The sequence below is a fragment of the Coregonus lavaretus genome (genome assembly GCF_964263955.1).
Source record: "Coregonus lavaretus genome assembly, chromosome: 32".
In the NCBI taxonomy this organism is placed as follows: Eukaryota; Metazoa; Chordata; class Actinopteri; order Salmoniformes; family Salmonidae; genus Coregonus; species Coregonus lavaretus.
Window position 1 is genome coordinate 32,559,600 of NC_140019.1, and position 15,729 is coordinate 32,575,328.

Below are 15,729 nucleotides of genomic sequence, written 5' to 3' on the forward strand. Positions count from 1 at the left end.
GGGATCATGTGGAACAGGGTCAGAGCATGACAGAGTTTGGGGATCATGTGGAACAGGGTCAGAGTATGACAGAGTTTGGGATTCATGTGGAACAGGGTCAGAGTATGACAGAGTTTGGGGATCATGTGGAACAGGGTCAGAGCAGACATAGTATGGGGATCATGTGGAACAGGGTCAGAGTATGGGGATCATGTGGAACAGGGTCAGAGCATGACAGAGTATGGGGATCATGTGGAACAGGGTCAGAGCATGACAGAGTATGGGGATCATGTGGAACAGGGTCAGAGTATGGGGATCATGTGGAACAGGGTCAGAGTATGGGGATCATGTGGAACAGGGTCAGAGCATGACAGAGTGAGGGTTTGACACAAGGCAAAACATGTAACTCACATTCCTGTCCCTGGCCCATTCTCTACGAGCTAGATGTAATTTGAGTGCCATGTATGACGAGAAAGATCTATGATCACCATAGAGACAAGGCATTGAGGGCAAAACAACTAGGCGGGGTTGGGCGGGGGGGGGGGGGGGGGGGGCTGTCATCGTGATGGTGAGTTGTGAGAAAGTAAACATTGTCAATTGCAATCAATCAAGTAAATAGTGTGAGTGGAAACATATGGTTACTCTCTCTTGTACTCTGTTTGAATCAAAGATATGGAAATAAGAGCATTTGAATGATGCAAAACAGGCACACCTAGACTTGCCATCTAACAATATCTTTAGGGTTCAGTCTAGTAGTTTTAAAACCTGTTTTTGAAAGCTTCAATGGTTTCAACAAAACATTTGTCTGTGTCTGTTTATGATTTGTGTTAACATTCTGGAACTTTCTCAACTGTGTTTCCAGCATTCTAAATGATCAACACATGTTCACTGTGAATGTGTTCCAGAATCACATAATCAGTTCCTTCTCTCTCTGTCAGTATCTTCAGTTGATCAATAGGCCTACAGCTGCATCTATCCACCCTTGTTCAAAACATATTTTAAAGCAGATACATAAGCAGTCCTGTCATCAGGCGCTTGCTTCCAACTCAGCCGACAGTGACCGGTTCTCACCTACAGGGGGCACTTATGTATTCAATTCAATCTAGGTTGACATTTCTAAATAACATGATGACCAAACAGTCTCCACGTGTGCAATAGTGCGCACGTTGTGTTTGTCTATCCCCACCAGATGCGATCTGGACATGCAGGTTGAAATATCAAAATGAATTCTGAACCAACTATATTAATTTGGGGACAGGTCGAAACATTCATGGACATTTTGCTAGCTGGGATATAAACATTGGGTTGTTATTTAACCTGAAATGTACAAGGTCATTTTTTTGCTGGATCTTTGTAGAATATCTACCCATTTTGAGTCACACAAAATCGTGTGTTCTCTACTCCGACAATTAACCCACAGATAAAAGGGGAAACCTAGTTAGTTTCTAGTAATCTCTCCTCGTTCAGTCTTCTTCTTCTGTGGATTTTATATGGCAGTTGGCAACCAACTTAATCGGTGCATTACCGCAACCAACCGTACTGGAGTGTGGACCTCCATCTTTCAATCACCCACGTGGGTATATGCTCCTAAAACGCAATGAGTAGATGGGAGAGGCGGGACTTGCAGCGCGTCAAGCGTCTAAAATAGAACCACATTAAATTTTAGCGCCTGGCTACGCAGACACTCGCGAGCAGTTTGGATGAAATTATTGAATAACGTGTAAATTGCAACGCTGCCGGTGAGGTCAGCATGAAAAGTTTTCCAACATAGTAAATACTAGACTACCTCCTTTGGATAAATATTTCCTTTTTATTCATCTGAGAAAATAATCAAATGGAAGCATCTGAATGCATCGCATAGTAAACAGACAGGAAATACAAAAATATAGATAAAACAATTCTAAATTAGATTATTTTTTCTTCAAAAAGGACGAGTTAATTAATGTCTCTTTGGATCAACATATGGACAGTATATGTTTTGGATCTGATACATTTGTAAAACATTTATTTATCAAGTTTCCCCATCCCCTCATGCAGCAATCAACCCATTCTGTTCCGTTAATGTCCGTTCATCAGTTCCTACTCCTCACCCGCCCAACCCTCCCTCAGCTAATCTTCAGAAACATTTCCCCCACACCTCAAAACAACCCCTCCTTAACCCAGCCCTCCCCAGTGTCTCTCTGGCTCATTAGATTGAAGTTTTCCCCCTTCCTCCCAGTCCCATATCACTCTCCCATATCAATCTCCTGGTGGCGTTTAGAAGGTGGCACCAGGTGTTCCGGAAGCTTCCCCGGCAGCTCATGCCCCTCCAGCTTCACCTTGATCAGGTGATTGGCTAACGCAAACTCCTCGTCGTCCAGGTAACCATCCTTATCCACGTCGGCCAGCTTCCAGATCTTGCCCAGGACCGTGTTGGGCAGCTTGGACTTCACCATCTCCTTCTTGGCTGCCGCGCCCGACACTTTACCGTTGATCGGCGACAGCGTGTAGAAGATCTCATCGTACGAGGGTTTGTCCCGGCCCACCACCCACTCCAGCTCGTCGATGCCTTCCCCGGCTCCCTCTCCATAGCCGTGGCCGAAGGGGCCAGACATGGTGCCCTCGAAGGCGCCTCCGTGGACAACTTGGCTGGGCATGGCGGCTTCCTCCTGGCGGACCAGGGTCATGAGGCGGGCGATGTCGTTGGCCAACATGTCCTCCACAGCCTCTAGCAGCTTGGGCTTCATGGTAGAGAACTTAGAGAAGTCGTGGCCAGCCAGGAGCTCCTACAGAGACGAAGGCGAGGGGAGATGAATACTATGTTAAAGGTCTGAGGTCATTAACAAAGATTATGTTCATCATTGGATGGTCTTCATTTCTTCTACAACATAATACAGAGGATGGGATAACACTTCAGTTTGTAAAGTCACACTGATTAACCTCTGGTGTGGACATCTGTACGGAAACTATTCCATCAATAGGCTCCATCTCACCTGCATCTTCTTGAGTTTAGGGAAGTCTCCGGGGGAGATCTGATGTTCCCTCTCTATCTTCAGGTACGTCTCTCCCAGGTTGGCAATCAGTTCCTTCTTCTTGTTCTCCTTCCCAAACATACTGGGCATCTCCTTCTTCAGAGAGCTGATGATGTAGGCATGGACCTGGACAAGGGTTCAAAGTTCACACAACCTATAGAAAGAAGCTATTGACCCAGACTGATATTCTGCCATAATAAACCAGCTGAGGATGTAGGCATTGACATGTACAAGGGTTCAAACATCCTTTAGAAACTACCTGTTGACCCACAACAAAATACTACTAACTTTAACTCTGTTCCTCTCTGCTAAAGTCCCCTCATACCTTCCCTACACCCATCTGGGGAACCCTCCCCCTATGTTTCACCTTAGCCAGCCGTGCCCTCTTGATGAGGTCGTTGAGTTTCCGTATCGCTGCGTTCCGGGGAAGCCCCTGGATGTCCTGGAACAAGTCCTGTTCCTCAGCCTCAAACAGCTTCCTATTGTCAGGGATCAGGAGAGGCTGGGCCCAGAACGACCCGATGTACACCCTCACCACCTGAGGACCACAATACACACACACATACATACACTACCAGTCAAAAATGTGGACACACCTACTCATTCAAGGGTTTCTTTATTTTGACAATTTTTTTACATTGTAGAATAATAGTGAAGACATCAAAACTATGAAATAACACATATGGAATCATGTAGTAAACAAAAAAGTGTTAAACAAATCAAAATATATTTTATATTTGAGATTCTTCAAATAGCCACCCCTTTGCCTTGATGACAGCTTTGCACACTCTTGGCAGCACTGTATATATATGCCATAGGGAATAGGGTGTGATTTTGGACGCACCTTTGTCGAAGAAAATGAAATAATGAGTCACCTCGGGGGTGTTGATGATCTTCCCCAGCGACCACATGAGGGCGCCGTAGACTCTCATCAGCTGCTGCGTGTTGATCTGGTCAGCCTTGTTCAGCACCACGCGCATCTTGTCCTCATGGTTTTTCAGGGCGCAGATCACCTCAGAGAACTCGTCTGAGATGTCCAGCTTGTGGGCATCAAACAGGAGGATAATGCGGTCCACACGTTCCGCGAACCACTCCAGTACCGCTGCAAAGTCATACCCTGGAGAACGACAAGGGGAGGGGGGTTACGGCGGAGTCACACACACACACACCAGTCTGGACTGTGTCTATCAACAACACTTATGTTGAGGAGGAACCCCAAATGAGATTGTGGGGAGAAAGATGAGATGGCGGACTGATAAACTGAAGAGGAAAAGGGAGTATTGAGTTGAGGGTTGTGGTGTATTCTGTGGGTTTCACACTAACAAATCAAATCAAATTTTATTGGTCACATGCGCCGAATACAACAGGTGCAGACATTACAGTGAAATGCTTACTTACAGCCCTTAACCAACAGTGCATTTATTTTTAACAAAAAAAGTAAAAATAAAACAACAAAAAAAAGTGTTGAGAAAAAAAGAGCAGAAGTAAAATAAAATAACAGTAGGGAGGCTATATATACAGGGGGGTACCGGTGCAGAGTCAATGTGCGGGGGCACCGGCTAGTTGAGGTAGTTGAAGTAATATGTACATGTGGGTAGAGTTAAAGTGACTATGCAGAAATAATTAACAGAGTAGCAGCAGCGTAAAAAGATGGGGTGGGGGGGGGCAGTGCAAATAGTCCAGGTAGCCATGATTAGCTGTTCAGGAGTCTTATGGCTTGGGGGTAGAAGCTGTTGAGAAGTCTTTTGGACCTAGACTTGGCACTCCGGTACCGCTTGCCGTGCGGTAGCAGAGAGAACAGTCTATGACTAGGGTGGCTGGAGTCTTTGACAATTTTGAGGGCCTTCCTCTGACACCGCCTGGTATAGAGGTCCTGGATGGCAGGAAGCTTGGCCCCAGTGATGTACTGGGCCGTACGCACTACCCTCTGTAGTGCCTTGCGGTCGGAGGCCAAGCAGTTGCCATACCAGGCGGTGATGCAACCAGTCAGGATGCTCTCGATGGTGCAGCTGTAGAATTTTTTGAGGATCTGAGGACCCATGCCAAATCTTTTCAGTCTCCTGAGGGGGAATAGGCTTTGTAGTGCCTATTGATCCTATAATTGACAACACTACTGACCTACATACTGAAACTATAGACCCTATGCAGCATGTTTCAAAATGTCTCTGATACTGTCCAAATATTCAAACGTATTTAGTTCCATCCTATTTAACCTTAAAAATAAGTTAAAAAAAACACACAAAAAAAACAGATGAGGCTGAAAAGAAATAGGAACAGAGAGGCCTTTTCCATTTCTGAACAGAAGCCTGGGGAGTTCTGGCACGGCGATCCAAGGCTCTTTAAAAAAGACAGAAAAGGAAAGAAAAAGTAATGGAGAGGGGGAATTATGGTTTTCATTAGGGCCCGTCATCTGATCAGAGAAGAATGCAGTCAGTCAGTCTAAAAAGCTAATCTACGCAGCTGGCCACACCAAACAGTACCAGATCTGCTGCACATGCATTCCAGGGGGAGGCTTTGTGCATGTGTGTTGTAGTGTGTGTGTGTGTGTGTGTGTGTGAGTCAGGGGGGTGGAGGGGAGGGGCCAGTGGAAAGAGTGAGTGAGAGAACAAATGTGAGCAACAGAAAGTGATTGAAAGAGACAGAATCACCGGTAGAGTGAGGGAAAAAGGAAATCATAACACTTCCATATCAAGCAAGACAGGAGAGAGAGAGAGAGAGAGAGAGAGAGAGAGAGAAAGACAGAGAGAGTGAGAGAAATATTTAGAGAGACAAAAAGAGAGAGAGATAAGTCAGAGGCCTGTGGGATTTAGAGGACATTCCATCCATCAAATGGATAGTTTGAAACACAACTGTCCCCACACAATGACCGCTGCACCACTCTCTCCAGTCTACCCACAACTGCTTCTAAAACACACACACACACACACACACAGTCCTCTACCAGCCCCCGGCACTGTCATACCCCCGATGAACAATACAGTCAGGCCTGTGTGTGTCTGTGGAATCATAGTGGTCTGAGGTATGCATGTGGTATTCCAGTATGCCGTTTCACCCCCCAACGCTAAACAGGGTCACCTTGACACACACTTTCCCCTCATCTCATAGCTCTTAGCTCTGTTCATCTTTCTCCCTTCTTTCCTTGTCTCTACTCTCTTGGGATCTCTGCCCAGCTCTTTAGCAGTCTTGTTTAGCAGTCTTATGGCTTGGGGTAGATGCTGTTCATGTCTGGAACCAACAGGAACCTGAACAGCCTCTACCCCCAAGCCATAAGACTGCTAAACAAGACTGCTAAATAGTTAATCAAATGGCTAACCGGACTACCTGCATTGACCCTTTTGGACTCTACCCACACATACTTATACTGACACCCCAACACACACATAACATGGGCACACATGCATACTGACGCCACACACACACCACATACGCTGCTGCTACTGTCTATTATCTACCCTGTTGCCTAGTCACTTTAACCCTACCTACATGTACATAGCTACCTCGTGCTCCCTGTATATAGCCATGTTATTTGGTATTGTTATTCACTGTGTATTTATTCCTTGTGTCACTATTTCTATAAAAAAATCTTTATCTTCAACTGTGCATTGGTGGAAAAGGACCCGTAAGTAAGCATTTCACTGTTAGGCTACACTTGTTGCTTTGATCTCTAAACCTTTCACTTGTAGTGGGAAAAATGTCCCAATAAGAGATGATATTACCAAATATTATCAGCAGAATGAGCCAATAAGGGAAAATATTGGCTGAGCAATATCAGAAGAATGTGCAACGTAGGGGTTACGGGGAAATTCACAGTCATCTCAGTTCTAGTCAGCTTCCCTTCCCAGGACCCCAAACATCATACTTTACTTGCACTTCTCAACAGAAAAGAGAAGTATTCTATACTATTCTGTCATCTTAGGAGAGCTTTAAATGGCCTGTGTTACCTCTGACCCACTTAGTGGTTGACACAGCCAGGCTTGACACCTCTATTGCGATAACTCTGATAAATGACAGTGGAAAAAACATAAAAGCAAGTGTTTTTGCATGCGTGTGAGGCTGACCTCTGCTTATCCTCTGTTTCTCCCCTGACAGGATTCCAGGGGTATCAATGATACTGATGCTCTCCAGGACCGGGTTGGACATCTGAGCACACGTAAATCTGCAAGGAGATGGAGTGGAGGGTGGAAGTGAAAGAGGTAGAAAGAAAGAGAGAGGGATGGGGGAGAGATAGGCAGGGGGGGACATTAACAACCAGTTAGGTGAGGCTGTTGAAACAAAGCTAGGCATTAATGTAGGTCTAAACTAAGCTTACAGTCAACCTGTCACAGCTAGAAATGGGAACTGAATGGTTTGCCTGGAAGTGGGACAAAACACAATTCAAACAAGGAAAAACTGTTTTCTGTGAGAGTTGAATGCTGCATAATTTCTTCGATTGTCCATAGAATAACCTTGACTCACTGGCCAAGCTTAAACAATACATAATGTTATTTTCGTTCATTAGTCATCCCAAACATAATGGTTTTTCAGCCTAAAACTTCAAGTGGGTAAGTGTATAATTGAGAGCAAACCACGACACACACAGAGAAAAGAACATGTTTTGTATCTGGAGAGAGAGGGCTAGGTCGGTCAAACAGAAGACCGCAGTTTCCTCAAGCAGGAAAAACGATTGTTACGTTTTACCACTTTTCCTTCTCATCCCAGAACTCTGCTGCCCCACCGCTCCCAAATAACTCATATTCTGGACATTACGCTACAGGCATTAGATCACAAGACTAGCAGAACTAAGCTCTTAGCTTACATTCTCACAGAAACACTCATAGGAGAGTAGATCTAGCCTACAACTGGACCCTTTACAACAGACGTTTCATAGAGTGGAGAGGGAGAAAATAGACAATTCAAGGCCAAACAAGAAGTCAAAGAACTAGGGGGGTGAAAAATCCTGTGGTAGAGTAGTATCATATTACAATGGGAATATATGTCTCCCCACAGTGACCACATGTACATATCCCAACCAGAAGCCATGGATACCATGCAACATCTGCACTGAGCTAAAGGCTAGAGCTGCTGCTTTCAAAGAGCGGAACACTATTCCGGACGCTTATAGACTCCAACCACCTAAGTCATAGACTGTTCTTTCTGCTACCACACGGCAAGCGGTACCGATGCACCAAGTCTTGAACCAACATGACCCCCAACAGGACCCTGAACAGCCATAAGACTGCTAAATAGTTAACCAAATAGCTACCCAGACTATCTGCATTGACACCCCCCCCCCGCACTAAATTGTTTGACTCATCACATACACTGCTGCTACTGTTTATTATCTATCCTGTTGCCTAGTCACTTTACCTCTACCTACATGTACATATCTACCTCAATTACCTTGGTACTGGTACCCTGTGTATATAGCCAAGTTATCGTCACTCACTGTGTATTTGTTCCTTGTGTTTGGGATTGTTGGGAAGGGCCCGTAAGTAAGCATTTCACTGTTAGTCTACACCCGTTGTTGATGTAGCATGTGACAAATAAAATTTGATTTGACAGTCCAAGCCTTCCCGTTTATCTAACATTTTCTACAAAAGGGTCAGCACAACTGCGCTAACCTCAGAATCTCTCTCTCCACCACACACTACTCAAACAGTAACCCCCATCCCTGCCTCTCTACCCCTCTCTGAACCCCTCATCAGGCAGCCCCACAACTTCCCAAAGTGAAGAAATACTATGAGGCTTGAGGACGTGGTGGACATTGGGTGCAAGACAAGTACACCTAAGTACTTTACAACACATTTCCCTTTGAGATGTTACTGGAAGCCCCCGTGCAGTAATGTGCAGAGTCAGTCAGTCAGTGTCCTGAAATAACAGGCTGAGTTCAGTAAAACGGAACCCCATCCCGCTGACTCTTACTACTCCCATTGTGAACACACACACACACACAGAGAGTGGCCGATGGCTGGTTGTGGTAGTTAAAGGACAACGCTATGGTTATAGACCTATAATCATCTCACCATCTGTGTCTGTGCTGCCCTCTCGGTTACGATAGTCCTCAGTCTTGTTGTGAAAGAGCCCGTCTCATGGGCCTTGTGATGCCTTGCTCATCTCAACAATTAGCCTCTAAGTGAGACTAATTATCAATTGACCCTCATTGACTTTCTCTGCTATGAGCCAACGGAAATCAATTGTACAGAGGCACCCTGGGTAATGTAGTACCCCAGAACAGGGGTGAGCAGCAGTGTAGTCCAGCATCAGTGTTGAGCACATTACTTCCTCTAAAACATGTCCATTCAGACTGTGTCTGCAGCACAGAGAGACACAAGGCCAGGTTTATCTGACCATCTGTTTGGGTGCTGTGTCTTGTGGTGCCAGCCAAGCTCTCACAGAGAGGATAGGCCTTCTTTCTAGTGGATACTTCAGCAAAGGACACTACAATAAAACAACCTTGAGGGATTGTGTGTTTAAAGTAATTATAAAAATAAATAAAATAATCGCTATTGTTACATATCGGGATAACGATTTCGTATAGTATCGTTTTTGACAATATCACAATATTATTTTGGCACTAGTTGGCTGTACCTCCACCAAAACGCTAGTATTTTTCCTTCATAGCTTGTTCTCCATCTTTTTCTTTTTTTTTTTAAATAGGGAGCCAATTTGTTTTCAGCACTTATTTCCATGACTGATCAAAACTTGTTTTCTCATGGCTCTCTTGTCCCTCTGCAGCAGATATATGGTGAGCAATATGTTTGGAACATCAAATCGCAATAAAATCACAGTATTGAATCGCAATTCATATAGAATCGGGAGAATCGCAATAGCCTACATATCGTATCGTACCTTAGTATTTTGATATTATGGTTTATTTAGTTATTTGATTTTATTGGGATCCCCATTAGCCGACGCCTATCGTGAGGTCCCTGGCAATTCCCAGCCTTAGTCTGAAGTCTGAAAGATTTACATTTTAGTCATTTAGCAGACGCTCTTATCCAGAGCAACTTACAGTTAGTGAGTGCATACATACATTTTTTCATCCTGGCCCCCCGTGGGAATCAAACCCAAAACCCTGGCGTTGCAAGCGCCATACTCTACCAACTGAGCTACACGGGACCAAGAACACACATAAAGCCCCAGAACAGACAAACTCTCATTGATTGTTGTCATAATGCCACGTAGAACAGACTAGAACAACTGACTGTTGTGTCAGAATGCGCCATAGAGCAGTCGGGATCGCTGAATCGCTTTGATTTGTCATGACAATTAGTATTTGAACACACAAGAAGACCTGTTGAGTACTGACTAATCCGCTGCGTTTAGACAGGCAGCCCAATTAGTGACAAAATATCTGATCTGATTGGTCAAAAGACCAATTAAGTGGCAAAATATCCTCAGTGGGAGTTGGCCAGCTGTTACTACTGTGCTGTTACACACTGTTCAAATAGCCAAGGGGAAAAGGTTGTCTCAACTTGGCAAGGTGACTTTTCCAGGTGGGTTAACAACAGGTGTGTGTGATGGATGGAACAGAGGCTACAATCTGTTGTGGTGATGAAATAAAGGGGTAAACACCTTGGGCTAAATGACAGGAGGAATGATGCAACAGTAGAGATCGTTTTGTTTCAAAGAGTCCCAACATGCAGTGGCTTGTGAGGGAGGTATTATATGGAATGCTGAGAGAGGTGTCACTGTCAATGACGTTATGATTGTCACCTGACACTTCATCAGATCAGGTGATCAACAATCAAGCAACAACGGGTCCTTGTAGTAACTTTAGTGGTATGTTCAGTAACTAGTAATCGTTCTTTCAAGTCATGAAATTAGTTGCTGCCTATTAGTCCTACCGTATGAGGTATAGCCTATTTGCATACTGTACTTTACAACAGGCATAAGCTCCTCTACTAGGGCGTGGGAACTTGGCATGAGTATTTACCTGTTGAGGAACGCGTTCCCAAACGCGTTGAGTTTGCGGAAGGGTTTTTTGGGGTCGACAACCAAGGCGTTGCCAGGTATCATCCCGTCCTGGTCACCGTGCATCACGGCTATGAAAGAGTCTGTCGTCGGCTCGGGCCCTATCCTCATACCGGGGAAGTCTTGCTCCATCAGGTGCCGAATAAAAGTAGTTTTCCCGGTCGAGTACTGACCGACCAAGAGAACCATGGGTTTGTTGTCGAAGTCGGCATCCTCGAGCGCCGGTGAGTGGAAGTCGTGGAATTGGTAGCTGTCCTCTAGGGGAAAGAGTTTAGTCCGGTAAAGTTTCTTCAAACCTTGCGAAACATCCTGGAACGGTTCTGGCGTTTTTTTATCCCTACTGCGGAACATGGTGGGCTGTTGTGCTGGTTTGACACAGCAGTGTCGCTTTGGAACTGAAAACAGCAGAGAGAGATGGCGATATCGCGAAGTTGTTCACGCAACTATCACAGTAGTAGGGTAACGTTAGCTAAAGTAGGCGAGGTCTTGAAGTGTTGATTGTCCCTCCCTCCTGACGAGCCACACGCCCCAGCTAGTTTTTACCACTAGTCAATCAACCACCAAGCCAATCCCTCTCCAGTAACTGGATAATTAATGTATGTATCTAGCCAGCTATTGTCAATCTTTTGTAGAAGTCTAGAGCGTAATTTCTCTTAAACGTTGAATAATAAACACACGCTATCCTTTAATAGGAGGAACACATCACTTTTACCTGTCCTTTTGAGTTCTGTGACCGCATTCACCGGCTGGCTGACACTTGTGTGACACGCAGAAAGCGGAAGTGGAATGTGAACTTCAAAATACAAGTCCCAGCGAATGAATGAAGTACGTAGGCCTATCATCGCTCAAAAATGATGAAGATAACGAATGAGGATGAAGAAACAGGCAATTGACTCCTCGTCATCTCACCCAGTCTTGTGACAGCTGCTGCACATTGCTGGTTTGGCCCTAAGGTTTGGCGTCACTATTCTGCAATTCATTAAAAGTTGGACTCAGCTCTAAATTGCCCTGTCTGATAGCGTGTTCATTGTGGCCCAAATATGTGGTAGGCTGTGATAAAGACCAGATACACTGAAAGCGAGAGATAAATACAGTAAATGCCAGTATCTTTATTGTGAAAATAAACACTATACACATTTATTAGAATGAAAAGGCCTACTCAAGTACATACAAGTGCACAGACAACGTCACATACAGTAGATTTAGGTCAACACAGTGCATTCAGGGTGACGACCAGAGGTGTCTCTCTGCCCATAACAGCAGCTCCACTGGAACCTTAAGCTCTTCCATATGGAGATGCTGTTACAGCCAGCGGGCACCAGACACTGGAGTTATTGTGCACGTTATCACACAGCCATAAAGACACATAATTCAATAGTAAACAATTTTCATACTCTTATCACAAATCTCAAACGGTCATGTCATATAGCGTGAGATTAGACTGCCCCCTGTTGGTCAAGGGTAATTACAACACAGAGCTTCTGTGCCATAAATCTGAACATGTGATGACTGAACATGTGATGACAATGCATAAAAGCATGTGATAATGCAGCTAAGACACTATCAAGAATGATACATACTTTATTTTTATTATTACCTTTGATCTACCTTATTGCTAATTTACAAAACAGATTGTGTATCACTCAATTGTAGCAATAAAATCATGGTGATTGTGCCCACCAGCGCAATGTTCTCAAAGGGTTGGTTCCGTTCAGCACGTTCAGGAGGTTATCTGGGTGTCCTGTAAAGGGGGGGGGGGTCAGCTATTCAACTTCAATCAATGAAATACTTGTATATACATTCATGATTCAATTACATTTGTTGAATTCAGAGGATTTCAAACAGTACTGAACTTTTACTATGATAAAACAGTTTCTATTAGTTAATTCTTTATTTCCAGAATCCTAGGCCTTCTCTAGTTCCAGAATCTTAGGCCTTCTCTTTCTCGCTGTCCTTCCCAGAATCTCTCTAAGACTTTGACTCACTGATCTTTACCTCCCACCCTTCCAGCTTTGCAAAACAAAACAATAAAACAATTCACGAGAGAGTGTCTTTGGCCCCTTATTGACTCCTTCAACTTTGTTCACCTTTCTGTCTTACATGTTGCTCTCTTTCTATGTTTTTAAATTCATTTGAGTTTCTTTGTCTGATCAGTGAATTCACACATCATGAAAGATAATCATGTAAATCGCTTAGACTTACAAAGTAGTTCATCCGTTAAATCAAGTATGGAAACAAGTATGGAAATCAGCTGACTCTCTTTGTGCCTGCCAGTTACAAGAAGAAATTAAACTTACTATGAATGGAATGATCTATTACACTTTACTACATTTCCTCATCTCATCCAAGGGGATCTCATGATGTAGACAGGTTGAGATTTAAACATAACAATTTAAAAACAAACTGAACCTACTCACCCTCAGGAACTGAAGTTCAGTAAAGTACTGGTCAAGGAAGTGAGTGAGGGTTGCTTAAAACTGTGAGAAGGAGAGAGAAATTAATCATTATACGTACAGTAAATATGTAACAGGCCCTGCCCATAAACTTTGCATCCTGTTTGAACACCTATAGTCATGCAGTAAGACCTTCGCAAGCACACAAAGCCTACACACGTACACCACAGGATATTGGTGGCACCTTAATTGGGGAGGACGGGCTCGTGGTAATGACTGGAGCGGAATAGAGTGGAATGGTATAAAATACATCAAAGACATGGTTTCCATGTGTTTGATGCCATTTAATTCGCTCCGTTCCAGCCATTATTATGAGCCGTCCTCCCCTCAGCAGACTCCACTGACCTACACACACATACACACGTACACACATACACACATATTCGCGCACACACACACACACACACAGTTTGTACTGCTATTCTTGTGGGGACCAAATAATGAGTTCCCATCCAAAATCAAACCCTAACACTAACCTTAACCCTCAACCTAACCATAACCCTAACCTTAAACCTTAACCCCAAACCCCTAACACTAAAAGTATACCTAACCCTAACTCCTAACCCTAAACCTAACCGTAACCCTTAACCTTACCTTAATTATAATCCTAACCCTAATTGTAACCCTAACCCTAAACCTAACCCCTAAGCCTAAAATAGCAAAATGTCCCCACAACTTTCCTTGTTTTACTATCCTTTTGAGGACTTCTGGTCCCCACAAGGATAGTTAAACAAAAATACACACACACTAAACCCAAATAGTAAAAGTAAACACATGCTAGGGAATCAGATAGACCTATAGATACAAAAGTGAAGCTTACCCATAATAAAACATGGCAACATTAAACACGTTGTCCTCCACAAATGATGCAGTGCCCCCCTTGGGCCAATCAGTGTCATTTTGTAAATGACTGATGGATCTCTATGGCAAGAACCATCATTCAACCAAGTTTCGTCAAAATCGGCCCAGTGGTGTCTGAGATGTCGCGTGGGTTAGCTAGACTCATATCCCTGAGCATGTGTGCCAAATTTCATCACTCTGAGTCAAACAGATCAAGAGATATAAACATGTGCCCGTTATAGCGCCACCGTGGGGTCGATATGAATGTTCTTGCATATGTTGAGTCTTGACAGTGTTTGCAACATGTGTACCAAATTTTGCTATAATACGAATATCCTTGGCTGATTCATATGCATTTATGTGCCAGACCACGCCTCAGTGAATGTTTATTGGCCAATACCGGCCATGTTGTTTTAGGTATTAGTCTGGAAAATATTGCTTTGAGAGACCTTTGACCATAGATGTCACATATCAAGTTTCGTGCAGATCGGTCATTATGTGCCAGAAGAGTAGCATCAAAAATATTAAAGGTTTTCCCTTCTGTCTGTGGTAGCGTTTTAATCGTTTTTTCACAAAATTCAAAATGGCAAATGGGTTCCTTGAGAGGAGAAGGACCGTTCTTTACATACCTGAGGGACCTACAGTATGTACTGAATTTCATGACTTTAGGTCAAATGGGGTAGGGGCGTATTTTATTATAGCGCCACCATCTGGATCTGTATGGCAAAACGCATCATTCACGTAAATTTAGTAAAAATCGGGCCAATGCTGTCTGAGATATCGCGTGTGACTAACGTAGGGAAGAACATCCTAACGAATGGATTTCATCTTCGGGGACAAGCAATAATGTATAGAAACCCTGGATTGCTTTTGCAATGTAGTGGCCATTGAGAGGCTTTGAAGCCACGGGTTGGCCATATTAGAACTCCAGTAGGAGCAGTCCTCTATAGGAATGAATGTAATTCTACAGTATTTCAATGAAATGTTTTAAGGACAAAATTACATGTATTTAAGTATTTTCTGTTGTAGTGGGGACAGTAACATTAGTACAACAAATATATAATATACTTTTTTATTTTATTTATTTTAAGGAAAATGTTTTAATATTTTTTTTATGTGAATGTTTAGCTCACATAATGTAATTTAACAGTATGCATTAAGGTTTTCTGTAATATAATAAAATGTCAAAAACGAATCTACACATTAATAAATGCATTTATATAGCTGCTACTGTTACTACTACTACTGCTAATCTACTACTACTACTGTTACTGCTACCACTACCGCTACTACTACTACTGTTACTGCTACCACTACCGCTACTACTACTACTGCTACTGCTACTGTTACTGTTACTATTATCACTACTACTTCCACCACTACTACTACTACTGTTACTGCTGCTGCTACTACTACTACTACTACTACTGTTACTGCTGCTGCTACTACTATCACTACTACTACTACTACTATCACTACTACTGCTATCACTA

The 15,729-nt window shown here is 43.5% G+C and overlaps 1 protein-coding gene across 1 annotated transcript; it reads right to left on the reverse strand.

The window, feature by feature from the left end:
• Positions 1-1,772: 1,772 nt before the first annotated feature.
• LOC311108012 (EH domain-containing protein 1-like) lies at positions 1,773-11,706 on the reverse strand. The gene is made up of 6 exons (XM_084150649.1): positions 10,906-11,706; positions 7,049-7,146; positions 3,866-4,107; positions 3,358-3,528; positions 2,952-3,116; positions 1,773-2,744 (listed from the first exon to the last, which is right to left on the reverse strand). Exons 1-6 carry the CDS (start codon positions 11,292-11,294, stop codon positions 2,205-2,207), a joined length of 1,605 nt encoding a protein of 534 aa, XP_084006775.1. The 5' UTR covers positions 11,295-11,706; the 3' UTR covers positions 1,773-2,204.
• Positions 11,707-15,729: the final 4,023 nt, after the last annotated feature.

What these genes read in the sequence shown, in the direction of transcription:
- LOC311108012 (XM_084150649.1), bottom strand. Translation starts at nt 11,294, where the DNA reads ATGTTCCGCAGTAGGGATAAAAAAACGCCAGAACCGTTCCAGGATGTT. An exon ending in GAAACAGAGGATAAGCAGAG is followed by an intron (nt 4,108 to 7,048) that starts GTCAGCCTCACA and finishes GTCGTTCTCCAG; the next exon opens with GGTATGACTTTGCAGCGGTA. An exon ending in AGAGGGCACGGCTGGCTAAG is followed by an intron (nt 3,117 to 3,357) that starts GTGAAACATAGG and finishes ACCCTTGTCCAG; the next exon opens with GTCCATGCCTACATCATCAG.